Source organism: Rattus norvegicus, chromosome 10, assembly GCF_036323735.1.
Source record: "Rattus norvegicus strain BN/NHsdMcwi chromosome 10, GRCr8, whole genome shotgun sequence".
NCBI classification, from domain to species: domain Eukaryota; kingdom Metazoa; phylum Chordata; class Mammalia; order Rodentia; family Muridae; genus Rattus; species Rattus norvegicus.
Window position 1 is genome coordinate 14,518,506 of NC_086028.1, and position 24,071 is coordinate 14,542,576.

The 24,071-nt window shown below is 46.1% G+C and overlaps 2 protein-coding genes across 10 annotated transcripts in view; one reads left to right on the forward strand and one right to left on the reverse strand.

Moving 5' to 3' along the window:
* The window catches only part of Cramp1 (cramped chromatin regulator homolog 1), a 48,553-nt gene extending 30,214 nt beyond the window's left edge, over positions 1 to 18,339 (reverse strand). For 2 of the 5 annotated variants that reach the window (XM_063268566.1, XM_017597599.3), the window contains exons 1-4: positions 16,916 to 17,952; positions 16,203 to 16,540; positions 6,657 to 6,850; positions 395 to 548 (exon numbers count right to left, since the gene is read on the reverse strand). In XM_063268566.1, the coding sequence (XP_063124636.1) occupies positions 395 to 548; positions 6,657 to 6,850; positions 16,203 to 16,540; positions 16,916 to 17,070 (841 nt within the window). In that variant the 5' untranslated portion in view covers positions 17,071 to 17,952. Of the gene's footprint in view, positions 1 to 394; positions 549 to 6,656; positions 6,851 to 16,202; positions 16,541 to 16,915; positions 17,954 to 18,091 lie in introns of those variants that run through there. The other 3 variants (XM_063268565.1, XM_017597600.3, NM_001427759.1) reach the window with 3 other exon arrangements.
* A 289-nt stretch (positions 18,340 to 18,628) lies between these two features.
* Positions 18,629 to 24,071, forward strand: part of Ift140 (intraflagellar transport 140) — an 87,793-nt gene continuing 82,350 nt past the window's right edge. For 2 of the 5 annotated variants that reach the window (XM_039087092.2, XM_039087097.2), the window contains exons 1-3: positions 18,629 to 19,468; positions 21,406 to 21,583; positions 22,905 to 23,126. In XM_039087092.2, the coding sequence (XP_038943020.1) occupies positions 21,437 to 21,583; positions 22,905 to 23,126 (369 nt within the window). In that variant the 5' untranslated portion in view covers positions 18,629 to 19,468; positions 21,406 to 21,436. The remainder of the gene's footprint in view (positions 19,469 to 21,405; positions 21,584 to 22,904; positions 23,127 to 24,071) is intronic. The other 3 variants (XM_039087093.2, XM_063268240.1, NM_001427126.1) reach the window with 2 other exon arrangements.

Sequence of the window (24,071 nt, forward strand, 5' to 3'; positions counted from 1 at the left end):
ACTTAAAATTCCTGTGAGGAGCCCTCTAAATCCTCATTGGCCCACCAAACTCCAGTACTGGTGCTTTGTCTGGTCTGTCATGGGCTCCCTCACTCTCTAGGGCAAGCAGATGTTTGTGTGTTGTGCCTCCAGGAGATGACATGCAACATAAACACGCTCAAAGACACTGAAACACAGAAAACACAGCTCCAACAGTAGTAAGGACCCTTACACAGATGGGGCGGCTTCCTCACAATTAAATTTAACCAATAGGTTCTGGACCTGTCACCAACCAAAGCACTAGGATACAAGTCCCGCTGTAAGCAGCCAGGTGAATATGGGGTCACAGAGAGTGGGCCATGGGTGCTTGCCTGAAAAGATCCAGCTTTGCCTGGTGAGCCTGTGTAACACTCACCATTGTCAAAGTCAATGTATTTGGTAATCTTGTGCCAGGTGCGGTAGTAGAAATGCCGGACCTGCTCTTTGTTCTTCACCATGCTTGCAGGCTTGCCCTTCTTCTTGTACTTCAGAGCGATGTTGTTCTGAATGGCTTCAAAGTCTTTTCCATGCTAGAAAACAAAGTCCACAACAAAAGCATGGCAGTTAAAAATAAAACAACTTTTTGGTATAATGTAAGCATCATCAAAAGTCAAAAGGGGACCAGCCTCGCACAGCATAAGACAAACCAAGCTTCACAGTAGAAAAGCATGAGACTTAATATTGGAACAAACAGTTCTAGTGGCCCGTAGGGGACCATAAGGGAAACTTTCAGGAGGATACCATGGTAGAGAGACTCCGGCTGTCACCACAAACCACCTCACAGTAAGAGGAGGGTCACTCTTCAAAACTACCTGCTGTTTGATCAGAGAAGCTGCTCATACACGCCCTTGGGATAGAACCAAACAGAAGCGTTCTGACCATATCTCAGGACCAATCCCTCCTAGGAGAGAAATCTGGGTGAGGTTAGGATTTGAGAGTGGAGCGTGTGTCCCTGTGCTGATGACAGAGAGCCAGCTGTCTGGTGCTCTCGAAGAGCTAGTTAGAGGCACTGAGAGCACCATGTGCCAACAGCACCCCAGAACCCAGATATAATTTTTCTTTCATTTATTCATAGTTTTTCAAGACAGGGTTTCTTGTATAGCCCTGGCTGTCCTGGAACTCCCTCTGTAAACCAGGCTGGCATCCTCCCATGCAGGGATTAAAGGCCTGTGCCACCATACCTGCCTATACATTTTTCATAGAGAACTCCAGTGTTCTGAAAAAAATGGCTAATTCCAGGCTGCAAGGTGTTTGTCAGATAAGCATGGAATAATTGGAACTGCCCAAAATGAGACCTTAAACAAATTGGTTTCAAGTTGTACCCAAATCACGGGGGCACCAATCAGTGATACAAATGGACTATGATCCTCATAATAAAGTAGCCTTCAGGAGTCCACAAGCAACCATCACTGGGAAGATGGGGCCAGGGGGTCGACAACACTCTTCTCTAGAAGGGATCTGTAATCCTCAGACATAGAGCAATAGAAACAAGACTTGTCACTAGACAAATTCCACAGTGACTGCTGTGCTAGGTAAGTAGCAGCCAGGTTGTTTAAACTAATGTAAGAAAGATGCTGCAAAAGGTGCTATTTGCGGGTCTCAATACTCAGAAGGACTTGGAAAGCATCACCTCAAAACAGTGGTCCATTCTGCATCACATCTGTTGCAAATCTCATGTACAATTAATTAGGCTAGATATAGAAAGGACCCATCACTGCCAGGGAATTGTTTTACATTTTTATTTTTTGAATGTGTGTATGTATATGAGTGCATAGGAATGCATGTACCACAATACAAATGTGGAAAGCACGACTTGTGGTAGTCAGTCATGTTCTTCTGCTTATGCGGGTCCTGGAGATCAAAGTCAGGCTTGATGATAAACACCTCTACCCGCTGAGCCACCACACTGGCCTTGTATAATGTTTTTAAAGTCCAAAATTGTTTCAAAATGAAAAGTTAAATTATTTTAATGTAAAACTTACTCACTGTTTTAAAATACTTAACAGGAAGCAGAAACTCAAGGCTAAGCCAGGTGGATGGGGAACTAGAGGTCAGCCTAGCAACAGACTGAGACCAAGTCTCATAAAAAGGAAAAAAAACCACAACAGCTTATCATGGAAAGGTACATCTGGGCCTTTGTTTCTGTGTCTGGCTGGGTGGCTATCTCCTCAGCAGTTGTTAACTTGAACAGAGACAGATACAGACAAGTCTGCTATGAGGTCTGACTGCCTCATTTATGACTCCTCAACCTGTATTCTCAAACTACATGGTCTGTGGGATTTGAGTATGGGCCCTACAGTCAGCCTGTATTTCTAGAAACACAGTGTTCTAAACTTCGTTATGAACATGATAAGTGGGTCAAGAACAACAAAAATTGGGCAAAGCTGGAAGAGAAAGATTCAACATCTAGGTGATGAAAACTCACAGTATTTATACAGCAAAAAGCCAGAGCCATTCCTGATGCCTATGCATATGGAGGTGGAGCACTCTGAGACACGTCAGAGACAAGGCGTTCACAGCGGTTCAAGGCAGTAAACTAAGGTAGGATGGCTAAAAGAGCAATGATTAAAAAATAATCACACAGGTGGAAAGCAAGTAAAATAAAAGCACAGTTGTCAGTTTTATATTATACCGAACACCACTGAAACCAAGAGAAAGGACCTAGCAAGGTCTCAAGTGCCTTCTATTCAGGGCACATCCACCTGCCCACCTGTGCTCTCCTCTAGCAGTGGGACTAGAACTCACTACTAGCACAGGAGAGGTGATAGATAGGCCATCACCTGAAAAAAACCAATCTGAGTTCAGGCCCAAAATTCAGCAGAGCTGGAGAAATGGGTATCTTAAGCAAGAAGGAGACACACTGAGGACTGGGACAAAGACAGCAACAGTCTCTGCATCTGGCCAGCCATCTGCATCTGCACCCTCTGGGCCAGGAGTGTTGCTGTGAGCTCAGTTTCCAATGGTGGTGAAGAAGTCAGACTAGGTTCTGTGAGTGCGTGCAAATCTCCTCAGTGAGAGAACTCCATGCCTAGTATGCACAAGGGTTTCATTCCCTTCATCCTTATGCATACGTACACGCCTGTGCACACATACACACACACACACAAATCTGTTGACAAATATTATAGAAACAATTCTCAGAGCAAAGGTCTATGCTCAGCTGCCACTAAACTCACTGCTAGAGATTTTAGCTGCCCACCCTCACCCAACATTGGTCAAACAGGTGCCCAGGCCCTCATCGCAGTCTTTCAGTCAGACCCCCAAATAAGGTGTGGATTCCCACACTCTTCTACTGGTTACTTTTTGTCAATTTGATCCCAACTACAGTCATCTGAGAAAAGGGACCCTCAAATGAGAAATTATCTCCATTGCATTGGCCTGCGGCTTTGTCTATTGGGGCATTTTCTTGAGAAATGATTAACATGGAGGAGCCCAGCCTATGGGCAGGGCCACCAGAGCTACCGTCCTGAGCTGTAGGAAAGAAAGTTAGCAAGCGAGCTGTGGGAAGAACGCCAGTAAGAGGCACTCCTCTACAGTTTCTGCTTCTAGGTTTCCGCCTGAGTTCATGACCTGGCTTTGAAGCCTCAGTGATAGTTTGTGACCCGTCAATTGTAAGATGAAATAAACCCTGTCCACTCCAAGTTGGTTTTGATCATAGAGTTTACTAGAGCAGCAGCAGCCAAACTACAATAACTCTCTTTCCCTCTCTTCTTCTCTATGTATTAAATCATGGAAAGCATTAATAATATTATTACTAATCAAGGATTTAGGGGATATAAAAACACATGCCTGGTTGGGAGGAAAGGAAACAAGAAGGCTAGCCCACTGGAGGGGAATGGCAGAGGATGGTCTTAACAAGGAAGCCTCTTCCTACAGTCTGTAACCAACAACCACACGTCAGTCACACCTCCCTTATAGTAGCTGGATAGCAGACCACCTTGCAGAGAGCTCAGTCTCCAGGAAGACAGGAAAACACCACAGTAGTTACAGATCAGGATAAGATTCACTAACAGTTGCACATTCTTACAGCCCAGCAGGAATCATAAGTCTATTATGCCTAACGGCTTTAAAAAGCGTAATTGGGGGCTAGAGAGATGGCTCAGTGGTTAAGGGCATTGACCGCTCTTCCAGAGGTCCTGAGTTCAATTCCCAGCAACCACATGGTGGCTCACAGCCATCTGTAATGGGATCCGATGCCCTCTTCTGATGTGTCTGAAGACAGCTACAATGTGCTTATATATATAATAAATAAAATCTTTAAAAAAAAAAAGCATAACTGGAAGATATAATCCATACAGATGGAGTCTGCTTTACTATAACTTTAAAAAAAAAAAAAAAGAGCCCTTTCACATTTATTTGAATGATTTTTGTAACTACCCTAACAGGTCTTGTATGTACCTATTTCATTTTTTCTATGGATAACAAGGGTCAAGTCACATGAACATGTTGGTCACACTCCTCTGGGATAGTTGAAATTTAGCCTATCACCCACACAAAGGAGGAATACCAGCCATAGGAATTTGATAAAACTAAGTCTTTGGCCCACTGGAAGTGTCTTCCTTTCTAATCTTCTACAAACACCACGACTTGAATTCCTGGCTCATTCCTGTGTTGAGCCTGTCCTTCTTAGGTTTGGCAAGGTGCATCCATCACACCTGTGCGTTAACCATTAAGAGGACGAGGCTGGCTGGTTAGTCAACATGCCAAAGAAGTCATCTAAACTGAGAACGGTGAACAAGAACGTTCACTACGATGCTATTTACAACGACAAAGTCTGCAAGGAATCAAAATAAAACAAAACAAGCAAATGGATAACAGACTGGGGAAATCAGGCTGGTAGTGAATTTCTTGATTAGCATGCATAAGACCTTGGGGATAGATAAGACACACGCAGTCATGTACACATAGGCCCGCGCGCACACACACGAGGGACACACCTGCTGCAGCCACTCAACTCTGTTACTGGCTCAACAATCAGTCCAAACAGTGCAAGAAGGAATGGGCATGGCTGTACTCCAGTTAAATTTCTCCTTCATACAAATACAGACAAGGTGTATAGAGGTTCAGCTGTCCACATCCAGAGAAACATTTATAGCCATTTTTCTTTTTGTTGTTTTACTAAGTAAAAGAGCTCAGTGGTTAAGAAGATTGACCGCTCTTCCAGAGGACTCAGGTCAACTCTCAGCACTGCCATGGCAGTTCCCCACCATCTGTAATTATAGTTCCAGGGTATCTGGCATCTTCTATCCTCTGAGTGTACTACATGCATATAGTATGAATACACATACATATAAAATTAAAATAAGTCCTTAAAAAATATAAGTAAGCACCATGACAAACACATTTAATGTTAATGTAATTTGATGTTCACGTATAACTACAAGGCTATGAGAAACAAACTTCAAAGTGGAGGCAGCTGGCAAGGCACTGCCACATCAGTAGACACAGGTCTGGGAAGTGGCTTTTCTATTCTGACAGAACTTGACATTTGATTCTAAGCAAGCTGTAATATTATTCTGGGACTTAGCTGCTATTCTAGCTGACAGAGCCAGGTATCTGCTTGTCCTTCTGCACTTGGGGACACTCCCCAAATCAGTCACTGTGTAGCCAAGGGAGAGTTATGCTCCATGCTAGAAGTATGCATGAGCTTTCCCCCATCTACTGTGAGAATGAAGACCATTCTCAGCAATCTGACTGTCGGCATTCCAGAAAATGTCGACATCATACAACCACTGTGAAGGGCCCCAGGGGAACTCTGAGGAGGGACTTCAGTCACATCAATGTAGAGCTGAGTCTTCTTGGAAAGAAAAAGAAAAGGCTCCGTGCAAACGGTTACAAACGGTAACAGAAAGGAACTGGCCACTGTCAGAACCATCTGCAGTCATGTTCAGAACATGATAAAGGTTGTGACACTGGGCTTCCGTTACAAGATGAGGTCTGTGTACGCTCACTTCCCTATCAACAACATTATTCAGGAGAATGGGTCTTTTGTTGAAATCTGAAATTTCTTGGGTGAAAAATATATCCGGAGGGTTCGGATGAGGACAGGTGTTGCTTGTTCTGTCTCTCGAGGCCAGAAGGATGAACTAATCCTTGAAGGAAATGATACTGAACTTGTTTCAAACTCAGGGGCTCTATTCAGCGAGCCAGGACAATTAGAAACAAGGCTGTCGGGGTTGGAGATTTTTAGCTCAGTAGTAGAGCGCTTGCCTAGGAAGTGCAAGGCCCTGGGTTCGGTCCCCAGCTCCGAAAAAAAGAACCAAAAAAAAAAAAAAAAGAAAAAGAAACAAGGCTGTCAGGAAGTTTTGGGATGGCATCCGTGCATCTGAGAAGGGAACTGTGCAGCAGGCTGGCGAGTGAGACCTCAGTTTCCCAGCTCCAGAAACAAGTAGGATCTGGGCTCTTTGGGGACAATAAAAGACTTATATATTGAAAAAAAGTATGCATAAAATGACTGAGAGCCTTGGGAAAGAGCATTCATCCTCATAGTCCCAGGAAGGAGATGACAACTGTCCTGATCACTTCTGGGATCCTTGATAGAATCTGCCCGCTTAACAGCAATGCAGCAAGGGAAATGAAAGGCTAACTGAGAGCTCAGGAGGGAGACAACTGGGGACCTGACTCACTCTACAACTCACCTCATACAGTCCTTCAAAGAAGGTGTTCTTGTCCTCTGTGCTCCACGACTCCCACTGCCTCCGGACCTTCTTTCCTTCTTCCTTCTCAGGCCCTGAAGATCCTATGTTCCGGGAGGAGGAGCGTGAGCCTCCTGCAGGGGTGACAGAGGCAACCCCAGACACGTTTCCTGAAGATGATGCGCCACCGTCACTTCCTTGGGAGAGAAAGGACTGTACCATAACATGTTCAGAAAGCTAAGGGATAGGAGCAAGAAGGACAGAGGGACACCAAGGGCTCACTGCCACACTCAATTCCAACTCTTCAACAGCTGATGGCAGCAAGGAGCACTCATCAGAAGCCAGAGCTGATGAGATGATTCTAAGAATGTGTGTACAGTGAGGAGGGCCTGTTTTAACGCGTGATTCTGATGTCCTGTCCATTCTCAGTCTAATCCCTGCGCCTTCGGCAAAGCCACAGATCACACTCCGTGCGGATTCTTGCTCAAATGTGTTTTTAGTTTGAAATACTTACTGCGTTTTTGAATAAACTGAAGTTCAAGTGACAATTATATAAACAGAGTTGGTATTTCAGAATATAGGCCATTTAATGCCTAATGTACTATATAATCTGAAGATCCCTTCTCTCATTTTTTTCCCTCTAGTAATAGAAATATGAACCCAGGGCTTGGCACACAGTAGGTGAACATTCTACCACTGAGCTGATCTCCATACCCAAACTCCTTCCCTCTCTATCATCTGCTTTTTTTTTTTTTCCAGAGTCTTATTTTATAGTCCAGGCTTGCTTTGAACTCATGGCAATCCTCCTGCTTCAGTCTCCCTAGTATTAGGTTTACAGGCCTTTGTACCATACATGGATCAGAAAACTAAGAAAATGTTTTCCTAATGAGATGCTGTAAGCTTTTCCAGCTGAGATTCAGTTTCTAGTAAGCCTGGTGAGGCTCTTCCTGGCTAGCCTCAGGGCTACTTCTCCCCTAGGGTCTCCCTTTATTGCAGAGGTTTCAAAGAAACAACTTCATAGAAGAGTGAAAGATGAAAAAATTAAAAATTAGAAGTCTATTCATCCACAAACCCTTGAGAAGATGCTCGGGCTATCTGCATTAGAACACGCATAAGGGCTGCAAGCAGGGGGCTGAGAGCACAAGAGGTGGAGGAGCTGTCCCTGCAGCAGCTTCGTCTGCCCTAGGCAGATGCTGCAGTGACAGATGGCGATGGTAAGGTTGTGGCAGCGTCCTTGGGATCTCAGACTTCCCTCTCCATGTCAGATATGGCATTCTCTACACGCTGAGCAATGGCACCAAGCCGCCCCTTATAGAGGCAATGATGAGACCGAGAGCAGGAATAAATCATTCTCATGGTACTGTACAACCCAGCTCAAGATAGCTCGTATATTGTTTTTAAATTTGTTATTCTTTTAATTCTTGTTTGCATGTTGTGTATGTATCTATGAGTGTGTGAATGCGTGAGAGTGCCATGGGAGCCAGAAGTGGGCACCAGATTCCATGGAGCTGGATTATAAAGTGGTTGTGAACTGCCTGATATGGGTGCTGGGACTGAATTCAGGTCCTCTGAATAAACTGTAAGGGGTCTTAACTGCTAAGCCATCTCTCTAGCCACAGATTAGGTTTATTAAATAGACACTCAGCTTAGCATAGTCTCCACCCTACCATGAGTTTATTAGGAGGTAACCCCATTGTGAATCAAAGAGTAGCCATATTTGAATATTTGGAAACAACTCAAATTCAGAAAGTCAGAAAACTGCACATTCACACACATCAAAAACATTTTAGCTGGCCAGCTATAGCAAATGGGCTCTAGTCTCTCATTTAGATGAATGTGGATTAACTTTAAGAGACAATACTGGGGTTGGGGATTTAGCTCAGTGGTAGAGCGCTTGCCTAGGAAGTGCAAGGCCCTGGGTTCGGTCCCTAGCTCCGGGGGAAAAAAAAAAAAAAAAAAAAGAGAGAGACAATACTATCAGACTTATAAAAGTCAATGGCTTAGCAGAGCCAAACTGCCCAGTTACCAAACAATAACTTAGTTAATAATAAGTATTATGAATTAAATAAATTAGTTATTAGTTAATAAATAAGTATTAACTAAGAATAAAAACATGGTGGCACACACCTTTAATCCCAGCATCCAGAAGGCAAGTAGATTTCTATGAGTTTGAGGCCAGCCTGGTTTATGTGATGAGTTCTAGGCTATCCTGCCTCACAAAATAATAACATAATAAATTAATTAACAAAGTATACTAAAGAAAACCAGTTCCTCATCTCACTAGCCAAATTTCCTATTGTTAAAGACCTCACATGTCTCACAGTCACCTTTCTAGATAGTGCAAAACATCTTACTCAGTGTGGAAATACAGTCAGTCCTGTATTTGCTACTCAGTATTTACTGCTCTGGACACAGATCTCCCCACACTGCTGTTTAGGAAGTGCTGGCTATCTACTGCTATACCCACGATGGAGGACTTTAGAGTTACTTCTAGTTTCTCAACAAACACAGGCTCTCTTCTCCCCAGTAAGAGCATGCCAGCAAGCCAGCCCTTCTGTGATCACTCAGGTCAACTCAGTAGCATGCTCAAAAGTAGACACACAGCCTCTAAATCCCAGAAGCCAAGTGTCTGACAAATGTCATGAGAGCTCACTGTCTCACTGTGACCTGGACAAGCAGAGTGAAGTATAAAGGAAAACTGAATCAACACCAGTCCAAGGGAGAAGGAGCCTTTGGGACAGAGTAGCCCAAATCCTAAGCCTAGACACAAAGTTACATCAGAAAGAAGGCAGCAAGTGACTCCTCAGAGCAGACTCCATTTGCTCTGAGATGCCTGGTCCCTCTTTCTGTTATTTCAGAAGTACTATAACCTCAGGAGGGAAATTAAAGCAACCTGGACATTCAAATATAAAGTAAAGTACTCCATGCAACCATTCCTGAAGTTTACTATGCAGCATCCTAGAACTCAAAAGCTTTGGAGAAAGAACACTGACACCTACTCTCCCTCCAGAATTTCAGGTGAAAACAGAAAGCATAACCAGGAAACTGGTGGGCTATAATGATGACAGCCTAGAAAAAGTTTAGTCCAGAAAAACCGCTCAGGAAAACAGAAAGTGCTCAAGGTGAGCGGGAAAACAGCTGAAGCAAAAACTAAAAAGACGGTGAGATGACTTTGGGGAATACAGTAGGACTGGATACTTCCCCAGGGAGCACAGCTCCACAGGTACAGAGGCCAAGGCTCCACAGGTGCAGAGGCATATGAGAAGGCCAAGACTCCAAGCACAGAGGGCTTTGCAATGGTATGTATGATAAAAGTCAGTGCCTCTGAAACCTGAAGGGACATGGTATACACAAACAGACCCCCCCCCCCCAGTGCACAGCCCCCTAAAAGCAAGGGCAGGCTCCTGTTCTCCCAGGCCTAAGCTTGGTGCCAGGCTTTACGAAATAAAAGCTCAGGAGCAGTGGAGGCACACAAGAGGCTGACACTGAGCACTGGATTAGTCTCTGCCCTCTATGCCTTAGTTTCCACGAAAGTTCACCTCAGGATCTGGAGAGCATCTCCCACCAAACCCATTATTACCTTTGGCCAACACCAGTACCTCAATCAACCAGATAACTTATTGCCAACAGGTCAGCTGTGCCCTACCAATTCCAACATTTTCCTCTCTATTCACACAGATTACCATCCCTATAGTAGGAGTCTCTAGAGCATGTATGGCCGTGGTTTCCTTCCCTGTTGCTCTGACATCACCCGAAAAGGACAAAAGTCACTCTGGCTATCAACCAGGAATGCTGAGAAAACAGAGTAGCTGCTCACTGCTACATGGCTGCAAGCCTGAGAGTAACAGAACATGACTTCAACTTTAAAACACAAACATACACATGTGTATGACTCCATTCTGTCTTTATAATAAGTAGAGCTCAAAAGTTTCAGAGAAAGAACACTAGTATCTAGTCCAGATCTAAAATCTATCTTAGAAAAAAGGGAAACTGAGGGTTGGGGATTTAGCTCAGCGGTAGAGCGCTTGCCTAGCATGTGCAAAGCCCTGGGTTCGGTCCCCAGCTCCGGAAAAAAAAAAAGAAAAAAAAAAAAAAAAAAAAAAAAAAAGAAAAGGAAAAAAAGAAAAGAAAAAAAAAAAAAAAACAAGAAAAGGGGAAACTGAGCTACAAAAGCATGAACATCCCAGGGTCACCAGGCAGGGAAAACCAAGTGACCCAAGTCTCCCATTGTAAACAAAGGCTTATCCCTATCCCAGGCTGCTGCCCTGCTCCATGCTGTGGTGGTACTATTCCTCTCCAGTCACTCCCCTCCCTGACCAAAACATCACATGACAGCAGCTTTTATTATACACACGGCTACAACTACAAAAATCAGCATTCTGGAAGGACAAAACTTGAAACTTGACCTTGCGGTCTTTCCCTCAACTTGTGAAAGAGAAAACAAAGGTTAACGACCTCCCCAAACCACCTGGCTCATGAATTACAACTCTGAAAGATTTGGGGGTTTTTGGTTTTTAAGATTTACTTATTTTATGTATGTGAGTACACTGTCACTGTCTTCAGACACACCAGAAGAGGGCATCAGATTTCTTTACAGATGGTCCTGAGCCACCATATGGTTGCTGGGAATTGAACTCAGGACCTCTGGAAGGGCAGTCAGTGCTCTTAACCACTGAGCCATCTCTCCAGCCCAAGATTTCTAATTCTTAAAAATACATTTTTACAAACTTCATGACTGGGTTTGGGGATATAGCTTATTGGTGAGACCTTGGGTTCAATCACCAGGAGAGGGAGAGAAAGTTGGGTTGAGAAGAATAGAGAAGGGGAAGGAGAAGAAGAGGAAAGGAAGGAAGACAGGAAAGGAGGGGGAGAGGGATAACAAGAACCGTGTGGTAACTTCAGATAATACCATTAAAATCTGTCATGATTTTAAAAAACATTAGCTCACTGTCTTGACTGATTATCTCTCTCTGGTTTGTGAGTGTCCTTCTAAGAACTAGGAACGTTAAATTCAGAACAGCAGGCAACCAGCTAAGTCAAGAGATGAACAGACTGTCCTGGAGATTCTCAGGCTCCTGTTCATTTAGTCTGTTCTAAGAAAGGTGTTTGTAAACCAACTCCAAACTTGTCCACTATTAATCACTGCACAAAAAGGCATCCATCCCTACGGCCTGTGTATGCAGCATATTAGGACAGGGACATTTCAAGGACGGCACATACCATCAAGGCCCAACAAGGCCACCCCAGTTTACACAATGCACAGGCATGGCAAAAGGCAAGAATTCATGAAGGGAATCTCAAATTCTGTAACTCTGATGGCATAGGACATTCATATCAGAAAGTGGCTCACGCAGCTTTGTTTGTAGAGTTCCAAAGGTGCCATCTCCACTAAGACCACCTCTATCAAGGTCACATAGGAGGAACTCTTTATAAGCAAGCCAGTACTCAAGGACTGCAATCTCAGTGGATGAACCCAAACACCTACCACTGGCCCAACCAACATCCAAAGCTGCTACTTAATCAATATGGCAGGTGCTCAATAAATAAATGAGGATCTCTCCCAACTCTGGTCATTCAACTAGTGCCCAAAGATGCCATTTGTATGCATCAACTGTTCAGTGAGACTCTTCCAAGGTGATCAGATCTAAAATGCCATCCTTTATATTCTGAAGATGACCTGGAGCCTCAACTCTTATCCCTCAACACAGATTCCCTTCCTTCCATTGAGTCTCCTGTCTTCACACCTGCAAGTCCCAGTGTCATACCTCAAAGGTTCTCCCATCCCTCCCACAAATAAAGAAATCACAACTAAAATCACATTGTCTCTGTAATAACATAGGACCTCCTCATGGAATACCACAGGGATTTCCTCATTGTCTTCTACAGCCAATACCTTTCATCTCCCTAGAACTATAAACTGTTGGAAACATCTCCTGTTCTGGGTGGTTTTTACATTGTTCTTTAATGCTAAGATCATCACTATCCAACCTGACAAAAGACATCCATATACTATACATGTCAACAGCAATTTTCAATTTGTGACTGCTACCTGAAATGATTTCCGAACAATCTAAAATAAAGTTTCAAATATCAAGATGTTAAAACGTCCTTTACTACAGTCTTACCTACCAAGGTAGACACTATGGAAACTCTTCACTTCAACCTTAAAAGAAACTGAAAAAGCTGATGGTACATGCTTTTAATCCCAGTACTCAGTAGGCAGAGGCTTGAGCTGAGTTCCAGGCCAGCAAGAGATATATACTGAGCTTTCAACTCAGTAGCTGCTGTTACCTTTCCTACTTACCAACTTCCTTAAATTTTATAATCTATCATGAACCTTTGAGTAACATATTTGCACATAAGGGCCTTCAGCGGCAGTCCATTTGTGAACTCAAAGCCAGTCTGAGCTAGAGTGAACTGTCTCAAGAACAAAATCATATACAATTATATGGTTTTGATAGTTTCCCCTCTGCCTTGGGGTACGCTATCTTCTGACACATCGCAAACAGGTGGGGTCGTTGCCTGAAGTAGGGATCACATGTTCAGGTGGTCTTCTATTGTAATGGATGTCACAGAGGGTGTGGCTGGAAGAGTCTTTGTCTGTGTTTGCCTTTTTTTTTTTTTTTAAAAACCCACTCAGGGTTTCGTGTACCCTTGGCTGTCCTAGAACTTGCTTTGTAGACCAGGCTGGCTTTCAACTCAGAGAAATCTACCTGCCTCTGTCTTTGGAGTGCTGGGATTAAAGGCTATGCCACCATATCTAGCAATTTGTTTTTCTTTTAGGTAGAAAATTGAAGGTCTGAGAAAAGAACACTTTACTCAGTAGTTCACCAGTCCATAAACTGGTCAACTAAGGAAGAGCATCAGGGGGCTCCGAGGTCCTAACCCAGGTTCTTATGGACAGTCTCAGTAACTCTGGGTTTCAGTCACAAAAGGGTCCTTCAGTGTCTCTGGCACGTGGCAGGACTGGAAGAATAAGCAGATCTGTCATTTTTTTTATTTCGGGTGAGCTTAGGATAGAAACAATAAAACATCTACAGCCATTCAGGAGCAAAGTTATAGAGATGAAAAATGCCTGCTGTGGGGGCACTAAGTCTCTCCCTTTATCATTAAAAATGTACAATAATCATACTGGAAAAATTTTTATTCAAGTCAAAGTATCTACTCTTCTGTCCTCTGAGAAAGAAAGCACAGCTAGGCAGAGATAACTAGACAAGGAGCACCTCCCTCTTCTCCATAAGTCTTTCCTTCTAAACTCCCATCACAATGAGATGGACGTCAACCAGCAAAAAAACTGCCACTGCTTCAGCTGTGAGCTTCCTTCAATATGCAAGTCATGGTTTTTTCCAAGTCACAACTGAAAATGCAGGTACTCCTCACTTCTTACTGACCCTATGCTAGCCAGCCAAAGTGGAGATTTCCAGTGTGTAGGAGAAATGATCCTCCAGGTGGTCACACCTGATCTCTCCTGGCAGTGGACGGAGTGATTGATGACTGAGTAAGTTTCTCCAAAGCCAGACTGGGCATGGCCAGGGCATGGTGAAGTGTATCTGAATGGCCTGTGCAGCACACCAGTGGATGGCAGCTACCAAGGAAGCTTAGCAGGAAGGCAGGCATAGCCAAAGAAGCTGCAGAGGAAACAGACTCTCACTCCCCTCCTCCAAGCACTAGTATAACTTACTTTACTATAACCACAGTGGACAAGAATCACAACCAGAAGCACCAATGATCTAAGGGAGAAGTTAACCAGGAACCTCTACTACCTGTGCGAACGAAAGCAAACCACCTCTCATCACTTCCCAGCTCTTCCTAACCCACTGGACACCAGCTTTAGCACCCTTCTATGTACAGATTACTTGTAGGTCAGAGTGCTCAGAGGAACAGAGTTCTTCCCAACAGCCAAACTTCAAGAGGCATCAACAACTGCTAGTGTTTCTTTTCTCTCAAGTGGGTATATCTTGGACAGAAAAGCACATCTGAATGAACAGAGAGAACTGAGTGGGCAAGGTGGCGGTAGGTGAGGTATTGGTAAAAGTCCACATGCCAGCCTTTCAGAACCACCACCACCAAAGTCACCGTAGACGTTGAAAGAGGTTAGCACAGACCCAAAAAGCTTCAGCACTCCTGTATCCATCCTCTGGTGAAAAGGGATTTCACAAAATAGTCGAGTTTGGCAAACTCATGTTTTCCTAATACTAAATCAATTTATGTGAGGCGACATTTAGTTTTGGAAACATACAAAGTTACCTCATCCTTACATCTTTAATTGCCATACTCACTTCAGAATCATGTCATGAATCTGGATGAGGTCCTACAGATCAGGACGAGGCAGAATTGAGTTTAATGGGACATGTCTGTGTCAAACCCTCAATACAGGTTCTCTACTGGCTATTGAAATATTATCTTCTTAAAACTATCGGGATCATCTTGGTAATTTAAATCAATATTCCCACAAAAACAAAAGGTAAACTATAATAGTTCAAATGCTGCTATAAATAAATGTTTGAGGATTTGTTTTTTAAATACAGAGTCTCACAATGGAGTCCTGGCTGGACAAGACCTTGCTCTGTAGACCAGGCTGGCCTCGGACTCAGAGATATACCTGCCTCTGCCTCCCATGTGCGTGGATTAAAGATGCGTATCCTCGTGCCTGGCTGTATGGAGAACTCACTGAAAACTGATGTCCCATTTGTTATTTAAAAAAAAGTGTTATATAAGCCAACTATCAATTAGATCGGTTTTGGCATGTAATGGTTTAGCACTCAGGAAACTGAGGCAGAAAAACTATGAGCTCAAGGCCTTAGTGAATTCCAGGCCAGCCTGGGCTACTAGCAGATTTTGTCTTTGAAAAGGCGGTGTGCAGAAGTGGGGGGCAAACTTGGTTTGAAAAGAAGGTAAGAGCAAATTGCCTGCACAGGTAAAAGCCAAGATGCTGAAATATAAACAGACAAAGCCGACAGGGAAATAAAGGCGTGTGACGAACCCACTGTGGCACATTTGTTTTTACTTTGGTAAGAGGCTTCAGGAAAGCAGTTACAGTCTCAACACAAGACAGCTCTGAGAGCTGCCCCTGATGGGTCACCGTTGATTTCATCAAGTGGAGATCCTTTTTGTGTCACCAAATACACCTCAGTAGAAACTCTAAGGGTCCCATTTCTCTGTTCTTCATGCTTCCAAGCTAGGAACCCTTTGGTGGAAGACAATAAACTGCAGCCAGCCTCTCTGCCATGCCATCAACAGCCTCCCCAGCCCATAACTTACAAAAGCCAGTTCTTTTGTTTCCTTCCCACTACTTGAGGTGTGGAGATAGAGCACATAGTTTCTCTGCCTTTACTTGAGCTATTATGGGTAATTTAAAAGGACCATCCGTGAAAAACCGTCAGAGAACCTTCATGAATCTATTTCTCTTGCCAAGAGAAAGGACAATCACTGCCCCGTATCTTAGTATAAAGAGGAAAGCAACAGTCTACAAGAAGTGGAAGGGGGCACGTGTCCCTGCAAGTGCCACCTGAGGAGATCTTGTCAGACTCTACAGGAAAGGGTCCCTACCTTTTCCTCGCGTCCCGGAACCGCTGGCACCACCACTGCCCACAGCACAGGGTGCGTCCTTCCTGGGCCTCTTGCTCTGTGGTCGCACGCTGGACCTTAGGAAATGGTGCTGGTCCTGGGGGCTGCCCTGTGGTGGGGACGGGGTCGGTAACCCTCTGGGTGGTGCGGGGGCTCCGGCGGCCCGAGGGGTCTGCCCGTCCCTCTTTGTGCTGCTGCTGTCTGCCGCGTCCGCACCGCCGGGCCCCTCTCCGTCCAGAGACTCCTCATCGGCCGTCCGCTTGCCCAGCTTCTTTAGCCCTTCCTCCCCGCTGCCGGCGTCGCCCAACTTCACTGTCATCCTGCGGCGAGAGAGACGGGGAGCGGTGAGGCAGGCGGCGGGCAGAAGTTTACCGCCGGCCTCCCAACATGGCGGCCGTTGTTTGTTCCAGCGCCGCCCGCCGCCCGCCCGAGGGCCGGCACAGTGCTGAGCCCGACCGGACCCGGACCCCGCCCCGCCCTTGGATGCCCCCAACCCAGGTAGACCAACACGGCCCGGAGCTGCGGAAGGCACGGCAGCATGACCTGGCCTCTGAGCTTTGGGTCTCACTGTCCCGCCACCTACCCCAAGGCGCCGCAGCTCATGGCCCCCAGCTTGAACCCGCCTTGCTCCCCGTACCGCCCGTGGCCCCTGGTCTCCCCTCTGGTGCCAAGACGCGCGCGATCGTGCCGCGCACCTGCCTATTGCAACGGCCCGCGCTGCCCTCGGAGCCCCTAGTGCTCCATGGGCCAAAACTGCCGCTCCCTCCAAAGCTGGCATGCAAGAGAGAGGCTTGCACTCCGGGAACCTTCCCAGGCGGGAGATGGAAGATGAACTGACTACACCTCTCATTCAACAAAGCCTGTTGCACGGAGTAGGTTAGGGAACACTGGAAAAGTGACAGCAAACACTGTTATGTTCCAGTCGGATTTCAAGAATCGGAAGTGCACTATGTAAACAATACTGTAAACAACAAAATTCTTGCTTTAACTCTTACCACTGTCACAAAATATCGACAAACAAAATAATAATTGTCTGTAGCCAGGAGAAGTTATACTCAGAATAAACTAAAGTTCTGGTACATTCCAACATCTTAAGCACAGGCTGTGTACGTGATGAAGCAGGACAGAGAAACACTGCGTTCTTCAGCAGACACTAGGTTCAACACAACTGTTGAAAACATTGTATTTAATAAGAAAACCAGATAGAGCTAGGCACCAATACACACACACACACACACACACACACACACACACACACACAAACACAAACACACACAAAGATTGAAGGTAAAGACCGGGATGTAAAACTCGAAGTAACACCATAAAATGGTGCTGCCAAAAATGGTGTGCAGTTTTCCTGTTTGGCACTGATCTTTCATATACTACCTTAAGAAAACTCTGGCACAGAACCACTCAAGACACAAACTCACGCTAAATGACTTTATGACACAAGACTTCTCTTCGAATCTATTCACTTCTAACCCCCTCACCAAGGTTCCCAAAACCCTGTCATTGTGCTAGGGAGCGGAAACCCATTCCCAGAACCAGCACTGCCAGCGCCACCAAACAAAATACATCAGTCCAACAGGACCCACTCGCCGGCGCGCCAGGCCGTGTCCCCAGGCGCATTCCGGTCGTTCCCCAGCGGCGGTGGACTCCTATGGAGTCCGTCACCGAAACCCGTCACTTCCTGACCGTGGGAGGCGCGGGCACTGCGGGCCTCGTCCCGGCTCCACACCCTTTGTCCCATTTCGGGTGGGAGAAGCTCGCACCTTCCTAAAGAGCTGACCGCTGGCTGCACACGGCACAGCCCGCGAATACCGCGGCCCCTCCGCGGATCCCGTAGGCTCCCGAGTGCAGCCTGCGGTCACCTTTTTCATCCACGCTTCCCGGCAGACTGGCTCCCGGATCCCGGGCCTCCGCAGAACCGACGGGGCCGGGCAGCTCCGGCTGCGGCGAGGCCGCGATGCCGGGCTGGTAGTCGTGTGTCAGACGCGGTCACCGAGCACTGTTCCCTTCGCAACTCCTCTCTGTGGACCGGCGCGCGGCTAACAGGGCTGACGGCGCCGGTGCTGCCGCCACTCGCCCTCCCACACCCGGGACGCCGCGCTCTCTAAACAGTTCCGGCTACGGCGGCCGCCCGGGACCTGAAGTCGGCGCCGGAGCGGGGCGGGGCGAACGTCCCGCAAAAAAAGGCGAGCACGTCCAGCTTTTCTGCGGGCGCGCCCAACCAGCTAGGCTGCCATTGGTCAGTAGGCGTTACGTGCGCGCGCCCGCACGGTGTACAGGGGCGGGCCCGCAACGTGGGGCGTGTTGTGACGGCAACCTCGCGCCCTTGCGGGTCGTGCGTCTCTTCCGATTGGCGAACCGACAGCCAATAGGGTCAGCGTTCTGGTTGTGATTGGCTGAGACTGTGTTGACGGATGCGTGAGAAGAAATCACCGCCTCAGCGGGGCGTCTTGAAGCGCGCGCGAACTCGGGTGGGGACTATGCACTCTGAAATCAGGTTTAGGACCATAAATATATCGTAGCACAGCCCACTAACAGTTTTCCTGCTCGAAACGATAAGGAAATGTTTTTTAAAACTCTAATCCTTATGCATGTGGCGTTTGAGACGGAGTATTCCAGTTCGCAGAAGGTCTCCGTCTCTGGTTATCCCCTTGGCTCGTTGGCGTGGACCGTGCTACTGCGCCTGCTCTCCAGCGACACCCGCCGTTGGCTAACGCTGGCTAAAGTACGCACGGTCGCCCAGGGAACCCTAGCTGCTGCAAGGTTCTGCTGAGTGCCGCTTGCAGCGGTCTCCCGAGGCGTCAACGCGCCACACTCCCGGGCGGCGTCCGGTACTCAGAACTTCCCGGAGAAGCTCTCGAGCCGCGCCCTCCCATCCGAGTCGATGCAACTAAGCTCCCCGAGGTGTCGACTGATGGCCTGCGTGGTGGGGTGGGCAGGATGAACTCGAGGATAAAAGTATCAGGAGGCTTGACGCAGCTTGCCCTGAGTAGCAAATAGTTCTGGCCCACCCATTAGCAAGAAGGCCAAACTGTGGTCCTGAGACGGGCCTGAGACTCAGAGCTGCGCCGGGAAGGACCGACTGTCTTTGGCTCTTTGCGCCTCTAGTCGCCAGTCGTCTTTTTGGGAGCCATCGGAGGCGCGGCCGTCCCTGAACTTGCTTCCACTTTCTGTAGCGGCGTTGTCCGGGCGACACGGAGGCACAGGGAATCTGCGGAAGTTAGACTCCTATACCTGAGGTGCAAAGGCGTCTGGGGCTGGAGTGGGGAGTGGCTGGGGGTGGGATAGGGTCCTTCAGGATCGGCCTGGGGCCTAGAGATGACCTGCCAGGACCCTTTCGATTCCTCTCTGTGCTGGCTTCACAAGAATTCTCTCTGCCCAGTCCTAGAGCCCCCTGCTGGACTTTTGAGTTGCCGCGTGGTTACCTCTGCATGCATTTAGTTTGAAGTTGGGGGAAGCCAAAATCCGTGACTTGGTTAATTTTCGGGTGGCTTATGAAAATAGCATGATCTGACTGGACCACCTTGAACTACACAGTCCTTCAATAATGTTTACATGATGCAGCTAGTGACCTTATTCTGGCCCAGAGAGCTAGACTTTAGATCATTGGTCACTACCCTGAAAGGCTACTCTAGAACTCATCCTCTTGTTCCTGAGAGTCTCTGACAGTTGTAACTTGTCTTTAATTGTTAGTATGATTCCTTGGCATAATGAGTTTAACTAGCTTTCCTAAGAGTTGGCTTGATGGAGCTACTTACCTCTGAAAATGATTGACAACTATAAAAATGAGGATCAATTGACTGGAAAAAGTGAAATTGCCTTTTTCTTGCTTTAGGGCCTCCATACTTGAAACTTGTTCCTGAACTAAGGCCATTAACAGATTTTCAAATAACTATTTTATTGTGAACATCTGCCTTTTAAAATTTATTTAATAACTTTTTAATTATTTGGCTAATTCTCATTTTAAAACTTAAGAGTTCTGGTCAGTAGTGCTTCACACGTTTAATCCCAGGACTTGGGAGGCAGAGGCAGGCAGATCTTTGTGAATTTGAGGCCAGCCTGGGCTACAGAGCAAGTTCTAGGACAGTCAGGGCTAAACAGAAATCTTGCCTTGAAAGACAAAACAAAACAAAACAAATGAACAATAAAAAACCTTAAGCGCGGGGTTGGGGATTTAGCTTAGTGGTAGAGCGCTTGCCTAGCAAGCGCAAGGCCCTGGGTTCGGTCCCCAGCTCCTAAAAAAAGAAAAGAAAAGAAAAGAAAAACCTTAAGCACAAGTGAGGAGAGAACAGACAATTAGAACATTGTATAAAAATGGAAATACTAAAGTGTCAGGTAGCACTTTTTTTTAAAAAATAAGTTTTTTGTTTTTTTTTTTTTTGAGACAAGGTCTCACTGTGTATCCTTGGCTGCCTGGAACTCACTGTAGTAGACCATATTTCCTCAAGCACATAGGGATCTCGGCTTCTTATGTGCTGGGATTGAAAGCTTGTGCCACCATATTTGGCTTATTTCTAATGTCTGTGTGCAGTCTGCAGAGGCCAGCGTGGCATCAGATCCCAGAGGAACTGCAGTTCTAGCCAGCTGTGAGCTGCCTGATGCGAGTGCTGGGGACTGAACTCACGTCACCTGGAAGATCTCTTAACCACAGAATCATCTTTCAAACCCATGTATCAAATCAAATGCAGCATCTCCCCAGTCACTGTGGCTTTGTGATCCTGACTGTCCTCTGCCACCTATAAGTCATAGCTAGCAGACATTCTTTTGAGTTTTGGTTTCTATGAAGTTGAATGCTGTTTTTTCTCTGTACAGATATTTTATGGGCAGTTTGCTTTTCTCTAGTTTCAGCTTTGTCTTTGAGGGTGTCCGTAGAAATCGAACCCATGCTTATCTTGTCTGGAATGAGAGTGATCAAGAATTATTTGAAACCCCCGTTTAGTACTTGCTCATTCTATTCCATTTAGTTCTCTCTTAGCAAAGAATTTGACTTCTTTTCCAGCACACGTTGGGTCATTCCAAGTTCAAGCCTTTGCTTTTTATATTTCTCCTTAATAGAGATCTCTAACAAATAAGTTCACTTAAGAAACACGTCAAGCTGCTTTGTGTCTTTGTAAGTGTGCTTCCCTTTTGCAATTCTATACGCTGTCATTCTTAGTTGGTTTCCCCCGCTCTGCAGGTCTCATCCTTGACTAAGTCTGTGCATCACCATGGCACTGTATTTTGACCACCGAATCAAAGCTCCAGATGCATCCAGCTCTCCCTCTCACATCACCTGGCACCCCACCCACCCATTCCTGGCAGTGGCATCTGTAAGCCCATCTTCTGGAGGCAACGTAGACATCTACCTTGAACAAGTGAGTCCTTGGAGTGACATTGACTTCAGCAGCTCCTGACCCTTGTGCTCTTTTCTCCTCCCGAGTCATAGAGGCCAGGAGGCAGCATAGCTCAGCTCTAGAGACCTCTAAATCAGTTTGTCCAAGGGCCAGTTGTTCCTAAGCACCAAAGCCCTGGTGTCTGGCAGTTCTTTCATCCCCTGCCACGGAGGTTCAAGAGCACGCTTAAATCTGACCCCCTGGGCCCTTCATGCCTTCTTCAACTTTTTATGTTGGCCCTTTGGGTTCTTTTAGATTTATTTATGTTGCGTGTATGAGTCTTTTGCCTGCGTGTGCGTAAGTGCACCAGGTGCATGTCTTCAAGGTCAGAGGAAGGCATCGGATCCACTGGAAGTGGAGTCGTACATGCTCGTGAGCCATTGTGTCAGTAAGTGCTCTGGAGCACTAAGCCATCTCTCTAGGCCCACGCTGACCCTTCCTGATTATACTAGTTTCCCATGGCTGCTCTAACAAATTACCACAAGTGAGGTTACTTCTAAAAAGCAGGAAGTCTTTTTCTCACAGCAATAGAGGCCAAAATATCAGAAGAAGATATTCATCGGCTGAATCAGGAAGACCTGGAGGTCGGATCAGTATGAGGAGTTGGAGAAGGCATGTACAGCACAGGGGCTCAGATCTCAGCACGCTCTTGAACCTCTAAAGCAGGACAAAGAGCTGCTACATAGGAGGGCCAGAAGATCTGGATTTTGCTTGCCACCCAGCCTAGCTGAGGCAGTAAGCTCCAGACTCAAGCGAGAGACGGTCTCAGAAACCAGGTGAGCTGATGAGATGGCTCCTGAGTGAAGGCACTTACCGCCAAGTCCGGTGGCCTGAGTTCAGTCTGCAGGGTCCACATGATGGAAGGGGAGAACCATTTCTCTCAAGTTTCCACACCTGTCTTAGCACACACACATGCATGCACAGGTACACACGTGATAAGTAACCTTTTAAAGCATGTTTATTTATTTTGTGTATGTGAGCACACATATGTGCCAAGACCCTTGGATGCTAGACGAGGATATCAGATTGCTGGAGCTGGAGTTAGTGAGTGCGAGTCATCTGACATGGATGCCGGGAACTGAACTCGGCTCCTCTGGAAGAACAGCAAGAACTCTTCAGTGCTGAGCTGAAGCTGTCTCTTCTGCTCCAGTAATTTTCTAATTGAGAATGATGGGGAGATACCCATCATTAGCCTCTAGTAATCACACACATGTTGTACCGATGTGAGTTTTATGCGTTAGACAGCATCTTGATGTATCTACCACTATCTACAATGGGGGGTTTTACTTCTTGTCCCACATAGGGTGAGCCCGTGCCTGACACCCACATTGAGAGGTCCTTCCAGGCCACTTCACTATGCTGGCACCCAACAAGGCTTATCCTGGCTATTGGCTGGGAAACTGGAGAAGTAATAATGTTTAATAAGCAGGACAAGGAGCAGCACACGGTGCCCCTGCCACATACGACTGACATTGCCATCCTCAGTTGGAGTACCAGCGGGAGCTGCCTGGTATCTGGAGACAAGGTCAGTACACCATCTCCATCCCTGTGGTGTGTGCATATAGGATGCATGTGAAAGATGCTAAAACCCAAGTTAGAGGAAATGTGTGATTTCAGGGTTCAACTGATTTCATCAGACATAATTGCAGATTTTTTTCCCCCTTTCATTTCTTACTGACTGGGAATGTCAATGCATGCATATAATGTGTTCTGATCAAGTCTATCCCCCATTCCCTCCCCTCCAGTTCTTTCTCTGTCCCCAATACCCTATTCCCTCCCAACTTAATGTATTCTTTTTCTTTTTCATATTTGAATCAGAACTTCAAATGTTTATTCTAAGATACCATCATGTGACAAAGATATATCTATAATTTTTAAATAAACATGTTAGGGGATTGCATTCATGGAGATAGAGCAAGTGTCCCAGATACCAGCATGTCAGTAGCACTCCAAAATCACCCACTTATATGAATACATTCTTAGTGCCCTGGAGTCTAGCTTGTCAGGGCTCATTACCTCGGGCGAATTTCGCATCTTTGAGAGACTTAGGAATCTCTTGTGCCTTGTTGCAAAGGTTAGTGGTGCTTACCAGTGCTCTGCGATACACCAGACATTTCCTATGACAAGAATGACCCTCTACCAGAGCTGAGAAAACCTGGTTTGATTCACAGCTGTACAACAGAAATCTGACAATGTGCACAGTCATAGAGTGAAAAGACTCCATAGTGCATAGCCCACCCTCCACCTCTCTGCCTTCTTCAGCCACACTCTTCATTTTCAGGCCTTTAGAGAAGCTAAAAGAGCAGTTTAGTTCTCCTTACCGTTAGCCCTAGCACCGTATGGTGATGCCCCTGGCTTTAGCCAGTGATCTATTGCTACGAAGAGACACCGTGGCCAGGGCAACTCATATGAAATGAAACATTAATTGAGGTCTTGCTTACAGTTTTAGAGTTACTACTCCTCACTATCA